The sequence below is a fragment of the Sturnus vulgaris genome, chromosome 3, assembly GCF_052056855.1.
Source record: "Sturnus vulgaris isolate bStuVul1 chromosome 3, bStuVul1.hap1, whole genome shotgun sequence".
Taxonomy (NCBI): domain Eukaryota; kingdom Metazoa; phylum Chordata; class Aves; order Passeriformes; family Sturnidae; genus Sturnus; species Sturnus vulgaris.
The window spans coordinates 36965113-36992796 of NC_142245.1; the positions used below are offsets into that span (position 1 = coordinate 36965113).

At 36.5% G+C, this 27684-nt stretch overlaps 1 protein-coding gene across 2 annotated transcripts; it reads left to right on the forward strand.

The window, feature by feature from the left end:
• The first annotated feature begins 570 nt into the window (after nt 1-570).
• On the forward strand, nt 571-27684 carry FEZ2 (fasciculation and elongation protein zeta 2). Of its 2 annotated transcripts, XM_088161355.1 has the most exons (9): nt 571-860; nt 2440-2548; nt 5680-5796; nt 7183-7327; nt 9983-10251; nt 12891-12971; nt 17067-17142; nt 19267-19332; nt 25566-27684. In XM_088161355.1, the coding sequence occupies exons 1-9, from the start codon at nt 625-627 to the stop codon at nt 25580-25582; spliced, it is 1116 nt and encodes a 371-aa protein (XP_088017481.1). In that variant the 5' UTR covers nt 571-624; the 3' UTR covers nt 25583-27684. The 2 variants fall into 2 exon arrangements, with proteins under 2 accessions (XP_088017481.1, XP_014732206.1); XM_014876720.2 differs by lacking the exon at nt 12891-12971 and having other exon boundaries at nt 577-860.

Here is a 27684-nt window from a genome sequence, read left to right on the forward strand (position 1 = left end):
AATTCCTGGTACGTACTTTAGGATAATCAAAAGATCATGGCTGCTCAAAAAAAATACAAGATAAAAAAAGCCCATCCTAAGCTATTGCGCGTAAGGCCACAATACAAAGCTAGCAAAGGATGGGCACCGGAGTCACAGTGCTGGTAAGAAAAAGCATCTCCAAAGCTTAAATTCTTGCGTACTAGATGACTGAATGGAGGCATCAATGATACAAATACAAACAAGTTGCAACAAAACTACTGCAAATACTCCTATCGCGGCAGAGGCGCTGGAACTGGGTGATCTTTAAAGGTCCCTTCCAACCCAAAGCATTCTACGCCTCCCACTCTTGCCCGATGAGCCGCCCCTACTCGGTGCGGAGCTGTGAGTCGGTACCGACACCGCTGTGTGCGGCTCCGCGAGCACTGCCACAGCAGGGCTGGCCCGGTTCTGCGATCGCTGCCCCAGCCCGGTCTGGTTTTACGATCGCTGTCCCAGCCCGGCCCCGTTCTACGATCGTTGTCCCAGCCCAGCCCGGCCCGGTTCTGCGATCGCTGCCCCGGCCGGGCCCCGCCCGCCGTGCGCCGCCGGGAGCGCGCAGCGCCGGGAGCGCGCAGCGCCGCGTCCCCAGCTGCGGCGGCGGCTATGGCGGCGGCGGCGGCCTCGCAGCGAGACCCGGGCGATTGGCAGGACTTCTCGGGATTCCAGCCCTCCGCGGGGAGCGGCCCCGAGGCTGCCTGCGACAAGGGCGGCTGGGGCGGCGGGGATCTCGGGGCGAAGCTGTCCCTCTGCTTCGAGCCCCCGCAGGCCCGGGCTGGCGGCGGCGAGAGCCGCGTTCCTCTGCGGCCGCTCACGGAGCAGAGCGCGCTGCAGGACGACGAGTGAGTGCGGGCCGGGGGGCGCGGAGCGGGAGCGGAGGGGGACCCGGCCCGGCCTGAGGGGACAGCGCGGCCCGCCGGCCCTGTCATGCCCTGCCCTGCGAGAGCGCTGCCCCTGGGCCTTGCCGAGCCCAGCGGGGCTTGTGGGCTGCGGGAGCGGAGCCTTTCCCCGCCCCCGGGGCTGCAGCTGGGAGCCGCCGGGCCTCGGCCGGGGGACACTTTCGGCCTCCGCGGCGCGGGTTTGACGTGGGGCCCTCCGGCTTTATCCCCCTGACTGCCGGGGAAGCGTGTGGGCATCCCAGAGCTTCTTATCCCGCCGAGCTAGCGAGAAGTACTTGTTCCTGAAGTGCAGTGACCGCGGTTAGCATTTGTTTAGCTTCTTGCAAAGTGCCTGCTGTGTCAGTGCTTGAAGTTAAACATGAAAAGTGCAGAAAGCAGCCGAAGAACAAATCGCAGCTGCAACTGCTATAATTGTTTGGGTTTTTTTCCCCTGAGGAACAGAGACTTTATGAGCCTTGCTGCTGTAGTTTTTAACATTATTTTACTAACATTTCTGTTTTTTATAGTAAATTTAATCAGCTTATCGTCATTAAAAATACTGTAGTCTTACTTTAAGGTAGCTAAAGTGTATGTCTTATTCTTAAGAATAACAAAAAGCCTGCTAGCAAAATATTAGATCTGTGGTGTAAACAGTGAGGTGAGTTCAGTGAACCATGAATCAGGCTGGGCAGTGATGAGGCTCTGTCTGCCCTTCTGCGTCTGCCTCGGCCTCTCCTCTGACCTCCTGTGAGCCTTAGCTAGGCAACCATTCCAAACATCCACCCACAGCAGAGCGCCTGGAGGCAGGGCTTGGCTGGGGACTTGAGGAAGCAGCGTGCTCACAGGGCTGCTGTAGCTGAAGACAGCTGCTTCACCAGCGTAGGGTTGCTCGTGCAAGTCTCAGGTCTGCATAGGCAAGCCTCCAGGACAGCCAGAGAGGATGGATGTACACTCTAGAAATAGTAAAGACTGACTCAAGACAAGAGTGGTGGGCTCTGCGAGAGGACTTCTGGAAAAAAAATAAATTCTTCCAAAATTTTAGTCTGATCTGTGCATTTTCATTTTTCTGTGATAAACAGAAAGGAAAAAAAAGAAAATATTTAGCTCAGAATTTGCTACTTAGCCTCTGCTTAACAACATTAAGAATGTAATTTATAGCTCAGCTCAAATTACTTTGAAGGAAAGGCTCATCCACTCCCAGAAAAGATTTTGAGTGTAGTTACATAATTAGTATAGAAGCCGGGTCTTCATTTACTGTTTTGTTTCATTGCTGTGCATACACTGTTGTTTTCAAGGGAAGTGAATTACGTTGATCAAAAAATATTTTCACACGGCTTTGAAACACTAAAAATAACTAAAATATACTAAAATAAATATAATAATAAATATAATAATAATGCTAAAAGTAACTTGCAGATGAATATTTAGGGAGGAAAATACAGTTACTGATAGAGATACATGATCATTAGGAATATGGCTATTGCAGATTCAATTGCTGCTTGTTTTGAGGTCTGCATTTTTTTTCCTTTATTCTCTTCTTCAGGATTTGGAATGCCTTGACTGATAATTATGGTAACGTGATGCCAGTTGACTGGAAATCTTCCCACACCAGAGCTTTGCACTTGCCAACTCTGAATCTTTCAGAAAAAGGGGTAAGGTCTGATCAGCAAAAGTACCCACTTTGGTACTCAGCAGGGAAGTAAAACTGTTTGCATTTGTATAAAAGAATGTTGTTATTAAGTGGATGAAAATATTTCTAGTACTTGCCATTATACATGAGAGCTTTTTAAAAATCAAAGAACCATTGATGTATATTTGCATCTCCCTGTGTTGGAATAATTCAGGGTTGGTTTTAGATGACACTTCATTAGAGCCAGAGCATGATAGAAAAAAATTGTAAAATGAGGAAGTGTTTCATATAAAATCTTTCTGCTGTATAATTCATGTTGAACACTGGTCTGGGTAAGGGAGGAAAAGAGGCAGGAGTGCTCTGATGTAGTAAATCTAGTGAGAACTTTCTAAAGTTCATCTAATTCCACAGTCGGATGTCTTATTTGAACAAGAAAGGTGACCCAGGAGACATTGAAGTGCAAGAGTTTGTTTTGTTTTCCTTATTTAAGAGTTAGAATAGTTCTCTGGCGTGGGAACAGGGAATTAAGAGCTTCAGAGAGTTTATAGAAAGGTTTGTCCTCTGATGATCTTAAAAGTGGATTAAAACACTTAAGAAAAGCTAGGAGGAATTCCCATCTCACAGGTTTTCTGGGGAAACTAGTGGCTTGTCTTTTAAACATAGTGAAGTTCTGTTATGTTGTAAAAATATCAGTGTGTAACCTGAGAATTGGGTAATGCTTTGGTTTCTGCCATCCATTAGATAATCAACAGATGCTTTTTACTGTGACAGGAGCAAAGATTGTTCTGCTGAAGAGGATATTTTGGGGTTCAGTAGAGGAAGGTGCAAATTTGGAATTCATTTTCTTGATTTGACTCTCATGGTTATCCCTTGAATTTGACTTGTGTTTCTTCAAGTTTTTATTGAGTCCTTGTTCAGATTCTGTAAGTGGTTTCAGAGTAATTAAATTCTTACATGTTAACTAAAAGGGCAACCCCTCCATGCTGTGACCTTATGTCAGGGGAAAATGGATTGGAAAACTAACAGATTTCCTGATAAGGAACTAAGTATAAGAAAATGTTTCATATAGTTTTTGTAAGTTACTTGCAGGAAGTTATGAAGAAAGTACATAAAAAAGTGTAAAGTGGTGTTGCTGGATTAGAAAGAATCTTAGATGTGCTGCCAGTAGAGAGAACACAAGTTCATGGATTAAATGTATCTCAAGTTTTTCCAGCTCTCACTCCACATGGCATGCCTTCTGATGTGTAAAGGCTGTGGGGAGCGTTTGACATACTTTTCTTTTGCTGCTTTGTGTTCAGCAGTGTTTTTGGATATGTGACAGCACATATGGGCCAGCTAGTATCTTGTTCTGTCTTCCTTACAATGAAAACTAACAGCTAAGCAACACTTCCTGATGCGTTTGAAGCTAATAATATGCTACCGAAATTGTGCAGAAAGCATTTCTTCTCCTGTTTTAGCAGGGAAAGATGTAAGGTCAATAAGGCTGATTGGCCTGATCTTGGTTCCTTCACATGACAGGTCTATGCACACTTTTATACATCTCTGACAGTGAAAGAAGTAGATGGGAGGAAGTGTTGTGCACAGTGGTTCGAGGAATGGGATTGTGAAATTCCTTGGTTTTTTTGTTTTCCCTAGATTACTTTTAAATGGGTCATTCCCTGGTAGCAGGAGGACAGAAGGAGGCATGGAGTGTGACTGGGTGGAAAGCCAGGTGTTCCTTTTAGTCCGGATTACAGCTGATGGCATTTTTGGTGGTTTATTAGTTTGTACTATCAAAATGTATTTGAAGATCTCTCAAAATATTTTTGGAGATGTCAGGAGGAAAAGTAGATCTTCTTCTAGATAAACTGTTATCCTTGCTTACTATCCCACCATTGTTGTCATATCCTATGTGCTTGAAAAAAATATTTGAGGACAGCAGAAATTTAAAAATTGTCAAATTGGACTGTATCTGTGTAGTAGGTGAAGAGAGAGTCATAGAGGAGCCTTGTCACTGCACAGTTACTGGAATTCAGATTGTGGAAAAGCGTCGATATTTGCCTTCATTCTGAGGGCTGAAGAAGGGCAAATTGTGTGTTTTCCCCTACAAATGATATCTGGGGATATCATTTGCAGGTTCAAAATTAATATGAGAACTATTAAGGTATCTGAAGATACTGAGAAAATTGGAGGAATTGCAAGAAAAAATTGAAAACTGATACTGTGGGATCAAGGACTTTGTACAGCCAGTCATGATGCTTGTAAATTAGCCCAAAGATCAATTAAAGCAGTTGAGCTCAAATGGCAGATGTTGGGGGTTGCAGCTTTGAGGGGCTTTTCTAGGCTGGAATCTAGTAATAGGTAAAGTACAGAAACAATGTTGTAAATAAACCAGGATATATTGCTGTGTGAGAGTAAAATATGCCTGACTTATTAAGGAGGGGACTTACGTCTCTTAGTGTATATGTATCTTTGGTTTGAAAGTATAAATATCATTTGGTGGTGTATATATGAGAACAGCGTTGCTTTTCTTCCTGAAAAGACCCTGAGATATTTAACAACACATTTTTTTTCATAATCTGGGGTGATACCAGCATTCTGATATCACCATTCAATATCAGCTCTTCTCAGCTTTTTTCCACGTCTTTTATTATGTGACAAAGTGGAACTATAAAAGCGCTTAAAGTAAGAGGTTTGTGTAACATTAGACATTATAGGCAAGTTCTTCACCCCACACAGACATTTGTCAGTTTGCAGTGAAGATTTAAGTATCTACTTGACAGCTTCCCATGAAGAAATTTGTATGTCAGTGTGTATATGGTCTTTATGTACAGATATTATTTAATGACATTAAAGATTGACAACTATTTTAACTTTGTCCAGTTGCAGTTTTGATTTCGTTTTCCAGGGTATTTGGCAGAAAGAACTATTGATTCCATTATTGTGGGCCAAGATTCAGTTTCATTGTTAAAATTCAATAATAATTCCCCTTTTGTTTTTTGTACATGTTAAATGTATTTTATACCCTAACATTAGGGGTGCATATATATAAATATACATATTGCATACATATACATATATATTATACAATACCTATATAATATATATGTATTATACATATTTTATATCTTTTTAATATATACTTATATAAAAACACCTTTTCATGCTTTTTAGGTAAATGACAACTTGAACCTTGACTTGTCAGATGATGAAGAGCTGAGAGAACAGTTGGATATGCATTCTATCATTGTTTCCTGCATCAATGAAGAGCCACTCTTCACAGCAGAGCAGGTAAGGTGTTCAGCAAAGACAGTGTTGTTGGTGTCGAATTTTTTTTAGTCTGTTACTAATTTTTGTTGTTGTTCTTGCTCTTCACTGTAGCTAAGATTCTTTGTTTAGGGTTTTAATAATGTGGGAGATATCATTATGTCATTCAGATTTGAAAAGTGTTTCAGTACTTCAGGTGAGGTTGATAATCCAGGGTCTTTGAAGTCTTTGTATATTTCTTACCATCAGTTACTCAGGAATGCTACTAAATTAAATATATGTGTTAAAAAGAAAAAATATTTTCAGAATCTTAGTGGTATGGTAGAGTTTGTAGTTTCCCAGCATGACTGTGTGGCAGTTCATAGTTTCACAGGGCTTTGCTGTTTCACAAGAATTCTTTGAAGTTTTTGCCTATCATGAGGGCAGACCAGTGTATCTGCTACTAAGTTTTCAAATTTCTTGGTATGTAAAGTCTTCAAATCCATGGATTTACTTCAATTATCTTGAAAATTGCTCTTCTGAGTAAGGTTAATGAGAGTAAGGCCTATTAAGATCCTGCTTTAGTAAGCAAACAAATAATCTATTTTGTTGTTGCTTAAATGGTTAAGCAATGGTTAAGCTGTGAACTGCAATGAACACGGTTATTAATAGTACAGGAGACAGGACTGCTTAAACTGCCTTGGCTCTTTTTTACTGTCAGTTGGATCTTAACACTGACTACAGCCTTTAAACTTACAAAAGTTGCTTTGTTATTTATTCAGTTGTCTAGTTAATAATTTAGCCTGTAGAAATGTAATAATTTTTGTGATGTAAAGTAAGCTATCTATGCATAGAATTTCTGTTGTCATACTTTCTGTCTGGCTCAGGTCTTATGCTCAGGGATGCAAATCAGCTTCAGGTTATGGTGAATCGGTTCAAAAAACTTCTCAGAACACAGTTGACTTTCGGGCTGTTCGGGGACTTTTTGGTTTTTCAGAGTTTTTTGGGAGTTTTTCTTTGTTATTGTTTCTTTTCATTTTGTTGGTTTTTTGTTGGAGGAGGGAGGGATGTTTTTCATAGAGAAATGTGATGAAATAAGGAGTGAGGGAGGTAATTGATTTTTGTTGTATCTTCCTTCAGCTGAATACTCAGGAAACATACTCCAGCTTACTCTGTAACTTGGTTGTCTTAAGCAGAATCATGGGTACCTTCATACAGAAATAACCCTCTAATTTCAACACACTGCTTGTGTTCACCAATTTACTGTTACAAGGTGTGATTATTCTCAGAGAGCAAGGATGGGGAGGAAATGTCAGTATGATTTTACTGAGTCTCTTCCATCCAGTCTTGGTGGTAGTTTCATCCAGCTTTGCTTCAAATTGCAAGCTCTCCATGTAGGAGGGTTTTCATAAGGGTTTTCATTTTTCAAAGGTAATTGAAGAAATAGAGGAAATGATGCAGGAATCACCTGATCCAGAAGATGATGAAACACCCACCCAGTCAGATCGGCTCTCTATACTTTCCCAGGAAATTCAGACCCTCAAGAGATCCAGTACAAACAACAGCTATGAAGAGAGTAAGTGGTATTTATTTAGTATTTTTGCTCTTATGCTTATTGAAAACAGTTTAAAGGGTAAGTGTGCCATGTGTTTGATTCATAGCAGGTCCTTCTTACGAAATATCAGAATTCAAAAATATTTTCAAAATGTCCTGAAATAATAGCTTAGATTTAGTACATAGAGGACTTACCTTTGTCAGCTTTCTTATGACTAAGAACAAAAATAAGACTTGATAGAATTTCAGTTTAAAGCAAATATTCTGAAGGTTGATACAGTGGAATGAGATTCCTTCATGGGTAAAGTGATAAATTGGTCATTTTTTATTAAAGCTCGTTATTTTCTGTAAAGTGAGACACTTTCTTGATGCCAGTACACTGTTTAAGATCAGCTAAAGCTCTCTAAAGCTATTCAGTAAATAAAGCTATACCATTTCTTTGGTACAGTTTCAGTCATTGCAACATATCTTGATAGACACTAACACAAAAATAAGGCAGCTGTATTTTTTTTACCCCATGAGGACCATGCATATTTTTCAGTCTTCCTTTTCCATTCCTCTTCAAAAACCTTAAAAGTTAAAAATATCCTTTGTATCTTCTACTCAGATGAAATCATCTGTGCTTCTCTATACAAAAGCAAAGGAGAAATTAGATGAATAATTTAATTGTAGTAAGTTGAATTATATTTTAAAAAACTGTGACTAATCAGTTTTGTGATGGAAAATTTTGCTTAATCTGTGCATTTGTCAACATGAATTCTAGAAGGTAGTAGGGACACAATATTTGATAGACGACCTTTCTACTTTGGCCTTTCTTAAAAAGTTTGATGCTTTCTTTCCTGTAGTCTGGGTCAACAGTGCAAACTGCAGAAGATTCAGAAAACTGGCTGACCTCTTGTGGCATGACTTAGAGTTTCTGCTACATTTCAGATTTATGGAAGAGATTCCAACCATGAAAATGGTCTGTTAACTGTCTCAACTCATAAATTTCAGGAATGTGAAAGCAAAATGTATTGTGTTCAGCAGGGCTTCCTAGTTTTCTGACAGTTCCATATGTCTTAAGGTTTGGAGCTAATCAAGCTTGCTCGGTATTTCATATCATATCTATTTTGCTTTGCCTCAGGAGCCCATCTTTTCTGTTGCATCTTTACAGTTTAAAGGTCAGTCTCGACCAAATAATGCCTTGAATTACTTTGGCAGATAGTTTAACTTTGCTTCACCAGTTTCTCAGAATCTACTTTCATGTCTTTCAGGTCACTGTTTTATTAAAAGCTCTTGCTACCTATTTTTAGTGTGTGAAGGTGCTTCAGCATTGGTCCGCATCTCTCTGAATTTTTTACAGGTTTTTCCTAGAAACTGTCTGGTTTTTGTATGATAGATCAGATATTTTCATTCATTTAGCATTCAGAGCAGGAAATTACTTGCGTTTACTTTTTTCTTTGATAGGAAAAGACATACATTAAGACAGTCCAAAAATAAAGTTCTGGTTACAGAAGTGAGTTCTTCAGCCTACTAAGTTTCAGTCCATGTAGTCTTCTGCATTTGAATTCCTCTGTCTCCGCTCAGCTGCATTAGCTGACTATTTCCTGTGTAGCCCTTTCAAGACTTTGATAATGACTGCTGGTCTGTCATCAGTCAGGACTGCAGTTGGGTAACCTACACCTATGTTTTTAGAACAATTGGTTTTTAGGCTGTGAAGCTGGTTCTTAAGGGTTGGGACTCTCAGGTGCTCTCTCTCAGTGCTGTTACAGTGTTTGAACAGTTTAAGACCTTAGCTACCTTGAAAAACTGTGGCTCCTTGACACAGAATTGTCTAAAGAGGTTTCACTGCCTTCTCTTCAGTCAAGTAAGTGACAAGGAGCTTTTTCCAATCAATTTTCCCTGCTGTAATTTAAGAGAAAAAATTCACATTTCACTTACTACCTTTGATGCTTCTAAGAGCTACACTTTTTTGTAGTTTGTGGCCTTATTTGTATTTTTCAACACTTGTCTGTACCTGCTTTCCCTTACAAGAATTCTTGTAGACAGGATATTTACTAGACTAATTCAATGAAACTAAATAATTGCAAGCATCTATGCAGTGTCCTTAGACAGATTGTGCCTGTCAGTGTAATCAGGACTAGCTGTTTCTCAAGTGCCAAATAAGATTATGTTCTTTGACACAGCAACTGCTGGGACTTGCCAGCTTCCTAGGTGTGGCAGACCTAAACTGGAACAGAAAGCAATCCTCAAAGATCTGCTCACTTTTAACCCAAGCAAGCCTCAAAACATTTTCTTGGTCATAATTGCACTATCTGTAATGCATCAGCTGATAGTTCTGAAAATATGAAAGCCTTTTCATTTGAACAGTGAGTGCAGAGGAAAGTAATATTTTACAGTTGTGTCAGAAGTTTAGCACTTACTCCAGTTTCCAGCATAAACTACCAGCACATTGTTCATATTTGCAGATTATCTCAGATTTCTCAGAAGTAGAGAAAAAAGTTTAACCATCTTTTTGTTCCTAATCTTGTCACCTCTGAGATGTGTTTATTCCTTTAGGAATGTTGTTTTGTTCTATGTCGTTCTAGAACTGAATTTTTTGTTTTGAGAAATTTCAGAGTATGTGTTTCTTGTAACTCCCACAAGTTTTTTCATGCTCTAAATCTTGACATATTACTTTTTATGTGACTATTTGTAGGAGTGAAAAGATTGTCTGTTGCTGAATTAAATGAACTGCTAGAAGAAATTGAGACTGCTATTAAGGATTATTCTGAGGAACTGGTGCAGCAGCTGGCTCTACGAGATGAGTTAGAGTTTGAGAAGGAAGTGAAAAACAGCTTCATTTCTGTCCTCATCGAAGTACAAAACAAACAGCGAGAACACAAAGAAACAGCAAAGAAGAAAAAGAAGCTGAAAAATGGTAGTCCTCAGAATGGCAAACAAGAAAGAAGTCATATGCCTGGAACAGTAAGAAATTTTTTATAAGTCTTTATGCATTTAAATTTGTTTTTTTCTGCTGTGGGAAGTAATAGTCCTATATTATATTAAGATACCTGGTACTCCTGCTTCCATGCCTTCTTTCACAAACGAGGTTTAAACTCTTGCTATTGAGAATTTTTTTTCACAGGGTCATAAATTTTACTCTTCTCATATTCAGAGAAAATTTTTTTAACTGTTTGCAAATCTGCCTGGAGCTAGCCTACGTTTCTTGCAAAAAATACTGTCTTTGGATGTATTGCTCTGTGTTCTATTGTCAGTAGGCAGATTTATTTATGTGTTCGTTTTCACTGTGTGAATTTTAGTATGTGTTAGTTTTGCAGGAAATTCAGTACTATTGATGCTGTAGTTGCACACATATTTTTTGATCATGCTGGTTTCTAGGAAAAACGTGAATGTCATACCCTGGATCTCCTAACTTGTGGCAGAGTTACTAATTCAACAAGAGACAGGAAGGAAGCCAAAGTGGGGTGCATGTGTACAGGGAGGAGATAATTTGTTTTATTCTTTGCAGAACATAGCAACAAAAGGAAAAACATCTTTCAAGTAGAGTTGGGTAAGAGGAGTCAAAGAACAAAAGAAATTAGGTTATTACCTTTTATTTCTCATCTGTCTAATTTAAAATTACTTAAGGGAGATACTAATGTTTGAATTTCTTAGTGCCTCTTATGGGATGCACAAAATGTGGTTTTGTGGATATTGGCTAAGTCCCAGAAAGAATGCTTCAGTTCAACATCAGAAGGTTTTGGGGCTTGCTTTTCAAATGTAAGGAATAGACATTTATAATGAAATGTTAATACTTAAGAATTTATATCTAAACTTACAAGCATAAGATACCTGTGATATAACCCAAATAGGATTCTGATCTTATCTGTTAAATGAGAGATGTTTGTGTGTGTAGCTGAGTTTTAGTGGAACTTAAGAAAGTATATGTCTGAAAAAAACATAAAAAATTGTCATCCCTTTACAAGAGCACAGTGAATAGTTCCTTTTTCCTTCCCAGTCATGGAAAACCAAAAAGGGATATTCTACCTAGAAAGAAAAATAATTGTTTTGAAACTTGAGTCAAGTGATTCACAAACTCTGGTTAGTTTAAAGATTAGCAGCTTGAATGATGCTTTCAGGTATAACTTACATGGTCCCAGGATAAGACATTTTCATATTTGGTCACTTAAAGATACAGATGTATCAGGTTGCTTTCTAAGAGGGATTGAACAGACTAGCACACCGGTGAGACTGTAGCTGCATGTGCGTGATTCCTTTGAAAATAGATTTCACTGTCACCAAGATCAAGGACAGATTTGAGAGCCCTCTCCCAGAAAGAGGTACAAGGTTCACACAGATAATATGATCTAGTGGCTTTGTGAAGACTGAGTTTCTGTTAATAAATAATGTAGTAATTGGTTATTTTGTTAACTATAATAAAGTCTCAATTAATTGCAAAGATTGGAAGTGGAATTAAATTGTCCAACTCTTAAGAAAATTAATTCTCCTGTAGGTACTATAACTGAATATAAAAAATAGGTATTTTAATTTTTTTGTCCTTGATATCATCTTAGGGTAAATCAGTTTATTAGACTTCTAAACTTTTACCTCTTTCACGAGGGGAAACTGGGGAGCAGTTAAAAATAGTCAGGGCTTGAAGATACCAGTTCCTTCAAGTAGGATATCTTAAAAGAGTTAAGATGGCTTTGACAAAATCTATGTCTTTACTGACCTTGTGTGCTTTAGAAGGTAAAAGAATTCTGTATTCCAGCACATTTTATTCCCCTCACATAAATAAATACATTCAGATAAACATGCTGAGCTGTGCTCATCATACTGCCCTGTGTCAGCAGCTTGGCTGTTTCTTCTTTTTATGTTCATATCACTTGCTGATTTTATATCACATGCTAAACATCAAAAGTGTTTTGATTTTTTTTGCTTCTCCAGCAAGGAAAAAGGACTGCAAAGTTCAAGGAAAAATGTGAAGTTGGATTATATACTGCTTTTTCTTTACTTGGATTCCATGATTCCATGCAATGGAGCTTGAAATCAATATTGGGTGTATTATTATCTAATTATGGATATTTTATGATATTACAGAAAATAGGGAATAGTAATTTTTTCTTCAATTGTGGAAGAGGAAGCATGAAAGCATAAAAAGTTTCAAAGACATGGAGCTGAAACTTACTACCTCTGAACAGTGTTTCTAGTATGTTCTTAAAATCTGAAAATTTGGTGTCGGTAGTGTCTCTAAACATACGTTGTTCAAACACAAATGTTAGAGGGGATTTTACTGTGAGCTGACCTTTGAAAAATGCTATTTTTTTATATTCCTAAATGAAACATCCGTAAAAGGCAAGTCTCGATTGTCGGATCTGCAGTGTGAAGATTTTGTTTGAATAAATTTTGGTGTAGAAATACTGCTTAACTGCCTTTATAAGGTTTGCTTTTTAATTAAAAACGTAAAGTAGGTGAGTGAAGAAACAGAAATGTGCTGAAATACACCTCGGGGCTTGTCTTTGCCATTTGTCTTTCATAGTCTTGATAAATGCTGATTAATAGTCTTCTGAACTTTTCTCTGTCCCTTTTTTTTTTTCTTTCTGCTATGTTTTCACTACTTTTAGCGCTTCAGCATGGAAGGGATCTCAAATGTCATACAGAATGGCTTCCGCCACACGTTTGGAAACTCGAGTGGAGAGAAACAGGTGCTGGGCTATCTTCTCCCAATTTTCTCATTCTTTGCCTGCACTTTTGGTAGGAGCTGAGATCTTGAAAATTGACAGTAGCTGAAGAAAAATGCTGAGACAGGAAAAGCCACAAAAAAATGCTGTAATCTCTGCTCCTTCCCTACCTCAGGTTTCTGATCGCCTGCAGTCTCTTTCTCTCCTCAGCAGCTCAAGAGATTCAAGGCTTGATACCCTGATGCACTGAGCTAATAATCTGTATTTCTTACCCCAGACTAAATGTCTGCATAATGCATGCTTTAGGTACGTTGCATGTCTGTAAAAATCTAATAACCAGTCAAGGAATGTGTTTCAGGTCAGATGTACTGTTTCAGCCTTCAGCATTAGCAACTTGTATAATGAAGAAAGGTTTTGTTTTCTTTTTTCTTCAAATATTCATAGCTGATACATCTAAAAACAGAGTAGCACCTGGAAAATGTAGAGACTGTATTGTCTTTTGCCTTTGAAAACTGCATGATCTTAAAAGTAGCCAAATATGTGCACTGCAGATTACCAATATAAAATACATGATCAATAGGCAAATTTGTGTCTTTTTGTTAGCTATTTAAACATTGAAATGTAGGGCAGAGACAGCTTCACTGGGCATCATATAGATGTGTGTACCTTGGAAGCAAGATTCTTATGCTTTATTTCAAAGTGTTAACTTGCCTGCTGTTTCAGGTCTGTAGTATGTATTATATTAATGGCATTCTGAATTTTAGTGAACTGCTAATGCTTTTGCTGTTGTTTAGTTTTTTGGTGCACTACAAAATATTGGTATTTCACATTATTTAATGTGCACTCACTATTTCAGTTTATGCAGTTTTGTCAGAGGAGTCCATTAGAGTTATTTTTTTTTCCTGGTGAGAAGTCCGTTGAGGCAATAAATTGACTGGTAGTTTAGAAGTCAAGGCTGATTAGGCTTTTGTCTGGAAGATGAGTGTTGTATCCTGCAGAAGAGGTTGAGAGGTAAAACAGCTACTCTCAAGTCATTCTGCAATCATGAGGCTAGAAATCAGACTTGCTTACTTTCTCAGGCAAGGTATATGTATGAGATTTTATGAATACATTGTTCCAGTTATTTGTCCTCAGCTTTGAGGATCTTGAACACCTGCACAGAGCTTGCCTAACAAGAGTTTTTGTCACTCTGCATTATCACAGTACTAGTAAAGCTGTACCTGTGTGCTGTTTTGTTTTTTGATTTATTTTCTTGGCTATCATTACCATAAATTACAGCTGTTTATACCTGTATCTTTAGGTATTTTAAATACCATATATTTTCATAAAGTGAGCTTATTTAGACATGCCACCCCATCTTACTTTTGGTTAAAAGGCTTTCACTGCCTCCTGTGTAGACATAAGTAGCATAATCATATGTTAAAAATAACAGTGATTGAGTAACTCAGTCATTTTACATTTAAATAACATTTACTAATGTTACTCTTCATGTTGGTCATACTTTTGTCCTGATTTATCTTTTTCTATATCCTTATGGTTGTGGAGTTTTTTATTCTGCTTCCTGTATCTTAAAGCAAATCATGGAAGTGATATGAACTTAAAATGAAATATGAGATAGAAAGGTAGAAAAGACACCAGCTCTGTTATGATTTGTGCCTAGAAATCCATTTTTCTATGGCTTTTTTTTTCTGTCTGGGAGGGTTTCGTTTGATTAAGATTTTCTGTCTCATTACCAAACCCTGGCCCTGCTTTTGAGATACTGGTGTTATCTTCTTATTGCAACAAGTTGCAAAATTGATCAAGTATCAAATCTTCAGTTTCTTGATGCTGTTCTCACAATATACATTTGAGAATTTTTTCCAGGGTGTCATTATAAACTCAAGTGTTTTCTGCTAGCAGGGAAGAGTTAGTTAGAAATCTGTAATTGTGATAAAAAAAAATGCTAGGACAGACAGTTTTTTGTGTACCTTGGAAACCAGAATTTCCGACATATAAGGTTACAACGTAAAAAAGTTTAACAAGTTTGTACAGTTCTTTCAGAACTCCTTTCCATGTCTTAATTTTAATGGTATTTACCACCTTCTACTACCAGCTCATAGTGGGTACATCCATTATTAAAAACTTAGTCCCCTTTTCTGTGCATGTGTTTGAGACGTAAGTAAAAATTACTTACGAGATTTTCCCCATGTAAAGAGAAACTTAGAGTGGGAACTCCCTGTTCCTATCTGATAATGTAGTAAAAAAAAAAGACATTGAAATGTTGGTAGTTCTTTCTGTGATCATATTTCCAGAAGAAAATTCAAGACCGTCATCTTCATTTTGATTTTCAGGCATATCAAACACTTTTCATACGTGGTGAAAAATTGCAGTGGGAATTGCTGTATTATCATGTCATCAAATCAGCTTCAAAAATGTGGAGGTCACAGCAGATTTAACACTTGGTCTTGTCAGTAAGCTACACTTCAGTCAGTCCTTCATTCATTTCTTAATATGTTATCCATCACAGAGCAGTTCAGGAAATGTTTTTTTAGTGGTATTGTAGAGACTGATTGTTATGGCTGCAGAGTTGAGGAGTAGAAGGAAAGTATTTCTGGAAACTAAGAAATTCCTTTTTTTGTTTTTAATTGGTACTGTTAGAGAAGAAAAATGAAAGGTGAAATTTACAGGAGAATGGGAACAGGGTTAGTTGATATTTGGTACAGTGAAATATCCTAGTATTTTATTGTCCAGGTAAAGGGCAGAATGCCACTTAGTTCTGAAGGCTGGGAAAGACAGCCAGAAATCCAGAAATCTGATTTCTGTGTTAATAGATCTCCTTTCATCTCTGCCATTGGCAGATTCAGCAGCCTTTTATCTAGCTATCGATTCTGGTAATTTTATTAAGAGTACAGTTCTCTTGGTGTTACTTGTTGGTTACATCTCCTGGAAAAAAAAAATTGAAAATTGATTGTTTCTTGAGAAGCTCTGCTGTGTGGAGTGGACATGAGAAAGTGCCAAAAGAAAAGGGAGGGAGAAAAGCACGCTGTGTTTGCAGAAGGTCTTGGAGAGGTGTCAGTACCACCTGGACAATTGGTGCAATTGGTTAAGTGCTGCTGAATTTGAGTCTCTTTGGCTTTTAGGCAGATGACGTGGTTGGGATTGAGGTATACGATCCTACTGCAAACATGGCAGTGGTTGTAGGTGCACGTGGCAGCCCTCGGCCTCCTCCTGCAAAGTGCAGCTCTTCACCATGGGCTGAGTTACACTTGACTCTCCCTGAAGGGCTGTTACCACGGAGAGGAGGAGACCTTGTACCTTGTTTGTAATGTGTTTCCTGCTTGTTCCCTGGAGAGCTACGTAGGTGTCATGCTGAATGAGATATTGAGGGTTACTTCGCCTACTGCCTTGGAGCTGTAAAACCAGAATAAAGTTCTTTTTTAATTCTTAAAAATTGACTTGAGGGAAATTTTAGGAATCTTTTCCATTGGGGAAAATTCCAGCTATTTTAGTACTTTTGAAATTCTGACCTCTAAGGAGAATATGCATTTATATAGACTGCAGAGTAAGATGTCACCTAAAATGCATATATCAAGAATTTGAAAACTAATCTTAGTTGCACTGCAGGTATGAAAATCTTGAAAGATTTAAGAAATTTTGTAGGTTTTTTTGTTGTTTTTTTTTTTTTAAGCAGACAAGAATTAAAGATTTCAGTAAATAGAATTAAAAAGGAGTTGGTTTTAAACTATCTGTTAGCACACTCAACTGGTAATTTAAATCATATTCCATATTCTGTGTTATTATGTTTCATTAGGCTTGCCTTGTTCTTTTTGGTTGGAACTGTGTAGCAGCAGAAGGTGAAAGCCATCTGTTTCCATTTTCACCTAACTATGGGGCAGCATAATTTTCTTTGCAGAGAGGACAGTTAGCTGCATGACTTCTAGTGGCCACATAATTTGGTAGAAAAAAAACAAACCACTTGATTTCTGTGGTAAAAGCTCTGAGATAGAAAGGTAGAATCTTAATATATTCTGAAATATGATTATTTGTGGCTAGCAATTTCAATTGCTACAATCTTTACAAAATGCAAACAACAAAATTGCGTGAAAGGACAGTCAAGTAACTCTGTTTTTCATTTGACAGTACTTAACAACCGTCATTCCTTATGAGAAGAAAAATGGACCCCCATCTGTTGAAGATCTTCAAACATTAACCAAAAGTGAGCATATGAAATTCCCCTGATCCTTCCCTCATTGTATTTCCAGTTGTGGCTGCTCAAAGCCAATGAATGCATCCAGTTCTCTCTTCCCCCTTACCCTAGGGCATGTAAAGATACATGATTTTAACTATAGATTTTAGCCAGCCTGTTTTCTGAACTTTCATGTCAGGTTTGTTTCCTAGCTGTTGTCTGAAACCCTGAAGGCCAGAAACCTGCATGTATCAGGAAGTAAATATTCCTATGTTTTGACATTGGCTGCATATCATACAATTTGGTCTTAGAGTGCCTGATATATCCCTGTTTGTTTACATTTGCTGTGCTTTATTGAGGTTATTGTAATGACTTTGACAAAAAGGAGTGGATGTCAAGATACTAAAAATGATTGCACTTGATTGCCTTTAAAATAGTCTGCTTCTCTCCGTAGTTTTGGTGAGGGGAGGTTTGTTGTTAATAGATTTTGATAATTAGGAATTCAAACCAAACAGAGTTTTGACAATGCTTTGAATTCCCCATTCTTCAACACCTTTTTTAGGCCAGATCCTCAAAATTATTATAAGTTCTATGTCCTCTAGTTGTTTGATTTTATTGGGCTTTTTTAAATTCTAATTTGCAAGAAATCAAGGTTGCATTTTTAAAAAATTACTTATTAAGGTGGTTTAATACAACAGAGCATCTCTAGGAGTCAATAGCATCTCCTTCATTGGATGTTTACAGGAACGGTTTAAAAATAGATGGTAGCGTGTGTCAAGGCTTTTGATCAGATCTCAGTAGAGAATCTCACTATGTCTTTAAGGTGATTTTCAGAAGAAGTTCTGTGATTCCACAGTTGGCTGAGTGATGGTAAAAGGCTCATTGGTTGTTTCCTGGAAATAGAAAATAAATATTATATAAATTCTAGAGTAAATGAAATGTTTAAGTAGGAATTAAAGTTCCCTTTATTTTTCTACAGTAGGCAGCCTTAGGTGTTAATTCATACTTCCTTTGTGACAAAAGATTTCTCATTTAATGTTTTTTCTTGCAATGAAATTTTATCCTCTTGCCATATTTAAATTTCACTTGACACTATTAAGCACGTTTTAAAGCCTCTTGAAAACGTTTTGTGTTGTTTGGTGGTTTATTAAAAAAATGGTTTGCACAAATGCACTGTAAAGAGTATGAAAAATATTGATTCCTGTGGGCTGGTTGGAACTTGATCCTGTGAGTCAGTTGTGGATTTGTGACTCATTGTCTCTGCTGCTAAGGCAGACAGTAAAGCAGGTGTTTAGGGTTGTTCAGTTGTTTTATCTTTCAAAGCTCTGTATTGCTCTATAGTTATGAACACTAATGTCTTACTTCAGCGTAAAAATTGAAATAGAACACTTGTTATAAGTTGAGTTTAGAGTCTCATGAGGAATTTGGAGTTTATTAAATACTGCTTTTCAGTGGAATTTTGTATTTTTGCTTCTTTCAGTCATGTTCTGAGCACTTTATAAAGAATAGTCATTGCTTTTCTTTATGTAGTGACTCAAGCTTGTCCATGTGTTTTCCTTCTTCAGAAATAGGCAAGATGGACAAGATCTACTCATATATGTCACAAAATGGCATTTTTGCCTTATTGTAAGTTAATGACAAATTCAGTCATTTAGTTAAGAACCTACCACAGATAACATTCACCATTTCGGGGAGGGGAAAAAAGCACCACTAATATTTCCATAGAATCATTCACAGAATTTTTCAAGTAATGAACAAAGATATTAAGTAATGGAGTATACTTCTCTGTCCTGAGATTTCCAGCCCATCAGTAGTTGTTAGCATACTTTAGTTTTGGATGTCGTGACTATCTTTTGGTGAGAATTTTTTATAGGGAAGAGGTGCTTCTTGCTGTTGTTATGACTGATGGTACTTTACTGTAATATTAACCACATGAATTGGGACTCTTGCATCCACGAACTGTGGAGCTCAGTGAGAATTACACAGGTGAAAGGTGGAGAGGATGTGATGTCTCATTGTATCTTCTCATCTTTCAGTTAAGAGATTTCTTACATCCCGTAGTAGTATCTCCATGAGTCATTGGAACTGCTCCAAGGTGTTTAAGTGTTGTGTTTAATGTATGACTAAATATCTGATTTTTTCCTCATACTTTAGTTCTGCATGCCATGAAAGAGGATAGCGAGAAAGTGCCAAGCTTGTTAACAGACTATATTTTAAAGGGTGAGTATGCTTCTCAGCAGGGATTTTATTTGATTCTAAATTAACTTCATTTACATATAGCATGTATTTGAAAATAGTGATCCTACAGCATTCATGAATTTTGTTGCCTTTCAGTCAAACACAGCTCTCACTTATGTTCTGTTTTGTCCAAGCATTTTGAGCATACAGTTCATAAATAAAACACGTTTATTTTGTTAGTGATAGTAAAATATTGCAAACTGCTGAATGACATCAGCAGGAACAAAGGAGTCTGGCCTATGAAGTGAAATGAGTATAGTTAAAATCTTCCATTGTACAGTTTTTTCAGTAATTGGAACTCGAACTGCCCATGGTAATAATGCACTTGCTATGCAAAGTGCTTACAGCTTCATTTCAAGTGTTACCTTTTGATCAATAATAAAAAGTATTTATTTTGCTTATTATACCTTCTTCAGCTATTGTTCTAAAAGTTTTTGTATGAGTTATTTATTTTTCCAGTCTTAGACATTGACTGTATTTAAAGAATATCAGACATTGAAAAATACTGTTTGCCGTACCTTTAAGGAGTTGTTTCAGGTAGTTTCCAAGTTGTTTAAATTATTTTAAAATGTTTTCATTTCTACCTAATCTTGCTGATGCTTATGTTCTTACTTAATTGTTGGCATATGATACAATTTTCTTAAGTGTTTAAAGTCCAGCAAATACTTGAAACTCCCAAGATCTGAACAAATACCTGTACAGAAGGATGATGGATGCCATTTTGTTTGCCACCGGAGTGTTTATAATAGCCTGCTCCTCATACGCTGCAAAAGTTTTTCTCTTCTTTTCGTATCATGTGTTCCAAGTCTCATCTTTTTTTCAAATATATTGTCTTTTGACTTAAGCCACTCCATGTGATTTTTAAAGGTTTTTATATTTCTTACACAAGTTTACAGTCACACTCACGTTTTCATATCATAGATACTTGAAAGTACTTTCAGGTTTAAGTTATGGATGACATATAGTGTGCTGTCCCTTCAGAAAATCTGAAAAAAGCCATTCAATATTCTGGAAGCCCCAACAGACTTCCTGTTGAAAGAGACACATTTCTAAGTTTTGTGTAGGGTTGAAGAACTGCCACATACAATAAGAATGCAGAGATCCCTTCAGTTGATTCCTTTGATTTTTCCATTGTTTACTTAATCTTTCTAAAAATTCTTCATTAATTAGACAGATGTGTTTGCATGTGAGCCACGTAGGATCATGGTCAGGGTTTGTTTTAGTGGTGATGGCACCAAACCATAGTTCTTTGATGTACTCGTGTCAGTAATTAAAACTGTTTGCTCTTCATAATACATCTGATAGTGAGTGATTGGATTGAACAGTGCCCTTCACAGTGTCTGCTCTTATTTTTAGATGTAGCTTTCCACAAGAACTTTCAGATCACTGGGATATTGACAAGAAACTGGCAGCTTAGGAGTGGAGAAATCTTTTTTAAAAGCAAAGAAGGCTTATAAAGGTAGATTATCTGAACATATGATGATCTAGGAAGCTTGAGCTGAAGTTTCTTCCTGCCTCTTGTATGCTCATTACTTAAAAAATCACCAAGGATGTTCTACTAGCAAGACACAACAATTGCAAAAACATGCATTGAGTGTCTTGGATCAAACAGGTCATCCATCATATGCAAACACTGTTATCTTAAAATTGTGAAACACAAATTGTAGGAACATGAAGAGTAATCACTCACTTTGCTCATAGTGAAAGAAAAAGGCAATTTTCCCCAGCTACCACTTCCTTAATGAACAGAACTAAGCCTTTCTTCACCCTGTTTGAGTTTGTGTGCTCAATGGCAGAAAGTTGTGAGCACAGAGCTAGTGAGCATAGAATTTTACTCTTCCTTTCAGTATAGCCCTAACTAAGCTCCATATGCTATGTTGGCATTATGTTAAATATTTAAAACTCAGCTAACAGTGTTACCTGGTGCTGTAGATTTATTCTGTGGCACAGGCAAAGTCTTCCAGTTGTTTCTGAAATTGTAGCCTATTGCTCTTTTTCTGCAAAAAAAACTCTGGCCTGAAACTCCCACAAGGCTTTCATGGCACAAAATGCTCCCAGCCACCAGTCTATTGTCTGGACATTATTTTTATACCTTGTTAAGAGGAGATTGGTTGAATTCTTCACAACCACTTAGATCAATTTTCAGCTCAGCTTTAATACATGAAATTCTAACCCGTTTCTTAAATTCCAAAATAAAAGGAGTGACCTACTTTTTGAGGATTCTGCTCTCTTCACTGTAAAGATTAAAAAATGTCTTGGCAAGGTAAAAATCTTTAAGAAGATTTAGAGTTTAAATTTGTTTTCTGAAAGATGTTCTAAACCCAGTGGTATAATCCATATGGTATAGTGGTAATTGTATTCATTTTACACTGAATGGATTTTATTGCTTTTTCTTAAGCTCTGATCAAGAAATGAAATTTTGAAATGTGTGAATTATATCACCAAAGGTACTTGGTTCTGTTAAAATCTGTTAAGTACATGTTGCTTTGAGGATCTTGAGGATCTTTGAGGATCAGTCTTGCAACAAAAAAAGCACAGTAAATTACATATGAATTAGGATATATGTGGCTTTATTGGAAATCCACTTTGGCATCTGACTGCACAGAGGTAAAATGTAAAATCTTTTTTCAAACTTTATATTCTGTTTTACAGAGCAGAAAAAAAAGTCTTGCAAACATGCTTTTGATTATTTTTTAAAGCAGTACTGTCTTGCTGTTCTCTGGTATGTAAAAAATTAGGATACACAGTCTTATGTTATAGCTGTCCACAGAATTATTAATAGACATGCCCAGATATTAGTGGTCACTGTTGAAAAGTCTTGAAAAGTTACTAAAATTGTTGAGAAGCAAGAACTGAAGAAAAAATGTCAAGAAAAAGATTATTGCCAAAGTATTGTTAGCACAATATAAAGGAACAAATAGAAGAATGCTGTGAACATGGAAACGTGAATAGAACCATAACATAAGATTGAGCATAATTGTTGATGTAACATGAAATCTTACTACATGACTGTTGTTCTGAGGATAGTGAAATAATATATATAATAATACTATATATAATATATATTATAATATACACAATATATTATATTTTCTGTGAATTTCAGTGTGTCTTGTAGGATTCACAAATTCTGTGTTATCTTGAATAACTTGAAATAAATTCCCAATAATTCTGAAGTTTGGATCATGTAGAAAGACACACACAGAACCCCTCTGTGTGTACTAATACTTACTATCTTCATTAATAATTATTAAGTTTTTTGGACAAGAGCTGGAACTTGAAGGACAGTTCTGCAGCCAGATCTGCTATTGACCTTCTGTGTTACCATGGGTCATTCTTGATATTTTTTCCATAACCAGCTAATCTTTCTGAAATGCTGGAAGTAGAAATCCTCAAAACATGGTGTGTGCAAATCCGGTGTAATAAAGAAATTAAAAAGAACAACTGGGTTCATTTCATGTTAGGGGATAAAATCACGTTTATATGCATTTCTCAGTAGGATTATTAGTTTTGAAATTATTTCTGGTGCTTGCTTTCTTTAAAGCATCTTCTTTCCCCAATTTCTACTGCCCCCTTGTGTCCCCCAAAATGTTAAAAAATATCATCATTTTCCTTGTCATGCTTAAGTCCCTCTTTCCAGGGGTCATTTAGCTTTCCCCTGGATCTTTTCTGTAAGGAATATCTCCTGAAAGGTATGTATCCCAAAGCCAGACTAAGTGCAAACCCTGTGAATAGTCTGGTACAGTGTAGCAGCTTATCTTCTCTTGTTCATGGTGTTCTTATTGGAGCCTAAATTATTTTCAAGGAGATATTTTTCCTTTTGTGACGTTCTGTTTGTTTTTTCTTTTCAGTGTACCTTTCAGTACATTTCTATCCTGAACTTAACAATAATGAAAGGGAATTAGTGATTTGCTTTACAAGTGAACTCTAGCGCTAGCCTATGATTCATATTGTATTTTATAGATTTAGGCTTAAAATAGATGATAACATGAAATTGATCAGCATTTACAATTGTGCTTAATTTTTTCTGAATGTATTTTAATATATCAATATTGTTATTATATTTTATCACTAGGAGTCATGAAGGAGAAACTGGGATTTGAAAAAGGGTAGGGTAATGAATTTACTGACAGGGACAGAAATAACAAACCAAGACTGAAATCCTTTATCTTAGAAAGCACACTTCTGGACTGAAGCTGGCAGCTTAGTAAGGTCACAGTATTTAAATCTGTTTGTTCTCATCTTTCTATTGACCTTTTTTGATGGTTGAACTAATACAATGTGATTTGAAAACACAATGCTTATGTCCATTGGAAGGCCTAAATAAGTTTATTGTGCGCAAGTTAAGCTCTAAAGCAGATGGAGATATTTGTGTCATATATTGTAGCTGCATTGGGTTTAGGTGTTGCAACAGTAATAAAAACATTTTCCTTTGATGAAAGCATTTGTATGGACAGTGCTCATTGAAATTTTACTTTCTTTTTAAAGCTTTCAGTCATTCTTGTATGTATAATGTAATGACTTTCTGCATAATGATTAATTTGCAAGTACAGTAATGGAAGTAGTACTTTATATATATTATAAAAATTAATATTTCTATTATTAGTATTAAGTATATTATATATAGTGTAGTTGCATCTGTAATCTTTGCAGTTTGCAAGTTTAGGTTGCTTTCTGAAGAAAATGCCTCTGTGCAGTTGTTCATCTCTTCAATCTCACAAATAATAATTGCCAATTTCAACCCCACAAGACAGAAGCAGGTGTTGTGGGAGTAACAGAAATACTGTAGGGAGCAGCATCTAGGTAAGAGAAGGACTGAAACTGCTGTTTGCATTGAGCTGATGGCTGTTGCCTTGAAAAGCCAGCATCTCCTTGGGTCTGATGCATTCACCTTCTTAAATGCCTGTAGAGAGGCTCCTGTTTCTTTGGGGGCGTGAGAAAGTTGGTAGGGCCTGCTGAGATGGAGTCCACAGCAGGTTTAAAGTAGAAGTTGAGGACAGCATTGTGGGCAAGGGAATTGTCTTGTTTTATTGTTATATGGGTAGTAGACGATAACTGACAAAATCTGGAAGCAAGAGTTCTTTAATTCAGCTACTTCCAGAAAGAATCAATGATATATATGAAATGTTAACCAGTGTATACACAGAATTAAGTATTAGAGTAGGTTGTCTGCTATCACTTCTAGACACATTATTTCAAGATTACTGCCTTTGTACTTACAGTTTTTACAAAATGTGAAGATTTAGTTTTGTGTACAAGGATAATTTTTACATAACTATTATATAAAATATATAAGTATGTACTTAACAGCTGAAATGATTGCCTTTGAAATCAGATGTGTTATTAAACTTTATAAGATGTATTTACTGCTAAGCTTTGTGTTCTTTTCCAATTTTCCTCAAACAGTAATTGTGACAAAGATAGAGGGCTAAAAATAATATGCTATACATTACTAGTTAGTAAAATGCATGAAGTGTCTAGTATTGTTTGCTCCTTTTTTCTGAATGTAGATGTCGTGAAAGCAGAATAATTGCCCATCTGTCTCCTTGCTATTTCATACCTGATCTTTCAAGTAAAAACTTATCATTTTTTATGTTTTAATGAAGCAAGATTTTGCACCTTGTTCTATTTTTAAATTATGCAAGTATTTCAGATGATAAGAAGATTTATTTTCTTGCCTTTGAACTTTTTTTTTATTGCTACACCTGACTTCTTTATTTGCTTTTGTGTTGTGCTAGCATTGGTTTGAAAGCTGGATTGCTCTGAGGTTTGTGTCTTACATTGAAACAGGAATGAGAAACACATGAAGGACATGTCTTATCTTGCCACTGTGTGATTCTAGTACACTCACCAGAATTAGAAAGTAGAGTTAGAATCTCAAATTGTCAGTGCATATTTTTAAAATATAACTGCATGCGTCACCTGTTACTTAATGTTCTGTTTTCTGATATAACACTTTTAAAAGCACTATTTAAGACATGACCTTTAGTTAACTCATTTCTGGATAATACTTGTTAAAGATAGTGGGTTGTGTCACTTCATTACCTTTTGAGAAAGGTTGAAAACTTAATTGCCAGTTTCAGTTGATTACTAGATTTTACTGTGTTACTAATAGGGTAGAATCCAACATTTAAATATTTTACTATATACATTACATTTTTATGCAGACTAATTTCACTGATATTTATCAATGCGTATTTGTGGTTTTTTTGCAGTTCTGTGTCCTACATGAAGAGGGCTGCCTTTCGGAATTAGCCATGCTCCTTTCTGTCATGAGAAGCTTTCCTTGGATATAACTCATAGTATTTTTTCATTTGGCACTATACCTAAAGCAGTATTCATTTACCTCCTCTGTGTGTGTGGATTTTCTGATCCTACAGTAAGTCATCTGGGCATGACAACTCATTCAGTTTAACTTAATAGTGCAATGAACTGGAGCAGGGAACAAACATTGTACAGTTTTACTTGCATTGTTCTGACTTTTTAAAGTCTATTTTTACATTGTATAGCATGTAGTAAATCCTCCTACACATTTTGTTGTTGGAAGGAAAGGTAAACTTTGAATAGTGTAAATAAAATAAGCCTCATTTTAAGGAATCCATATGTAAAAGAATCCTTAGTTTCTAAACAAAGATGAAAAAATGATCTTAGTCAGACCTGGAATTTAAGATTCAAGTGAGCTCTCCAGCACACTCCAGAAGGGTGATTGTGGAAGTCAGCAATCAACACTGCTTTGTAAATGGTAACTTTGAACTATACAACAGATTTGTTCATAGATTAACAAATCCAGATTTCTTGGTTTGACATAAGTAATTGTGTGTGTTCTTGGTATTAACACAAACATCTGACTAATGTAATATTTCATGTTTGGTTTTTTTTTTAATTAATAATGTTCATGTGGCTTAGATATTCTCCCATATTGCTGCTATAATTTTACTGGTTTTAAAAGGTATTTGATCTTAATGAAAATGCTTCAATATATAATCATTTTAAAAGGCAGTATCTTTTTAAAAATACATGTACAGTTTGAAAAACTTGCACCTGGCTTCCAAGTTAGTATTATATTGAGATGTTTGTTGTTGTGTATCTCTGAATTTTACTACAAATATCTCTTGTGTGCACTGTCTCCTCTGTGATGATGTACCTACATTCAAACAGATGAGAATGTATTTTACAAATCCTGTGAAAGAAACATACCCCATAATCTCAATTTTAAATACTTGTCATTTTGCCAGTCTAAAAATGAGCTTGAAATATAAGGAGTACTAATTTTAAAAAAAGAGAAAAGGCCACCAAAAACCCACACTTTTTTCTAGGTTGAATTCCTATTGATTCTTCATCCAGATGTATATAGTGAATATCTAAACGTGTTGGACTATGAGGTTTTAAAGAGATAAACATGTTTTCTTCAGTTTTTTCCATCTAAAGTCTTCAGGGATTTTGTTAGTTAAAGAGAAATTTGATCCTGAATACCTAGCATCATCTTTAATGTTCAACTTTATTATCATCACCAAATACTGTTTTAGTCAGTAAAACAACATGGTTTGAAGATAGTTCTCATAATGTTTTGGGATTTTTTTTCTAAAGGCCTCAATATTTTTGTCTTTTGTGCCTTTTTCAGCTTAGAATTTTTTTTCTCTTCCCTCTCCCCCACTTGACCACCAATGGATACTTGCCAGCCTGCTCAGGAATAAATAGATCCTCTCCATAAGTGTGGCATATGTGAAGAAGTTTTTTTGTTGCTTTATTTTATTTCATTTGAGGTTTCTCTAAAAAGAAGGCAGCCATTTATTTCTTTAGCTGGTATGTTATAAATTCATTATGGCATGCTTTTTTTGTAGAAATTCTTGATGTTGGCTCTTGATGCCTGGAAATGGGCAAAGGGGATGACCCTTCTTTATTTTAAAAAAGGTGTACATGTGAAACCCACCATGTCGCTGTGTGAAATTATTTAGAGGTGCTTCAATCTCCTGATGAGGCTTGAAGTAACAAGATGGAACAAAATAAAACTATCAAAGAGAAGAGTAAAAAAAAAAGGCATCAACAAAAAAACTTCTGTCAAAGTTTGTTACTTGTAAAAAATCTTGGTTGACTTAAAGTCACAAACTACTAAAGGTAATGAAACTGGAAACAACTTCAGTGGGATAAGCATCTGCTTGGGAATTTCATGCCTCTCATCAGACTAAACAAGATTTCATTATAAAAAGTACCTGTTTACCTTGTATGCATTAAACAACAGCTGCCAAATATGGCAAGTATTATATGTATACCTATATATGTACATAAAAAAAAAAATCTCAAAACATTTGAATAAAAAGAACTGTGCAAATCTGC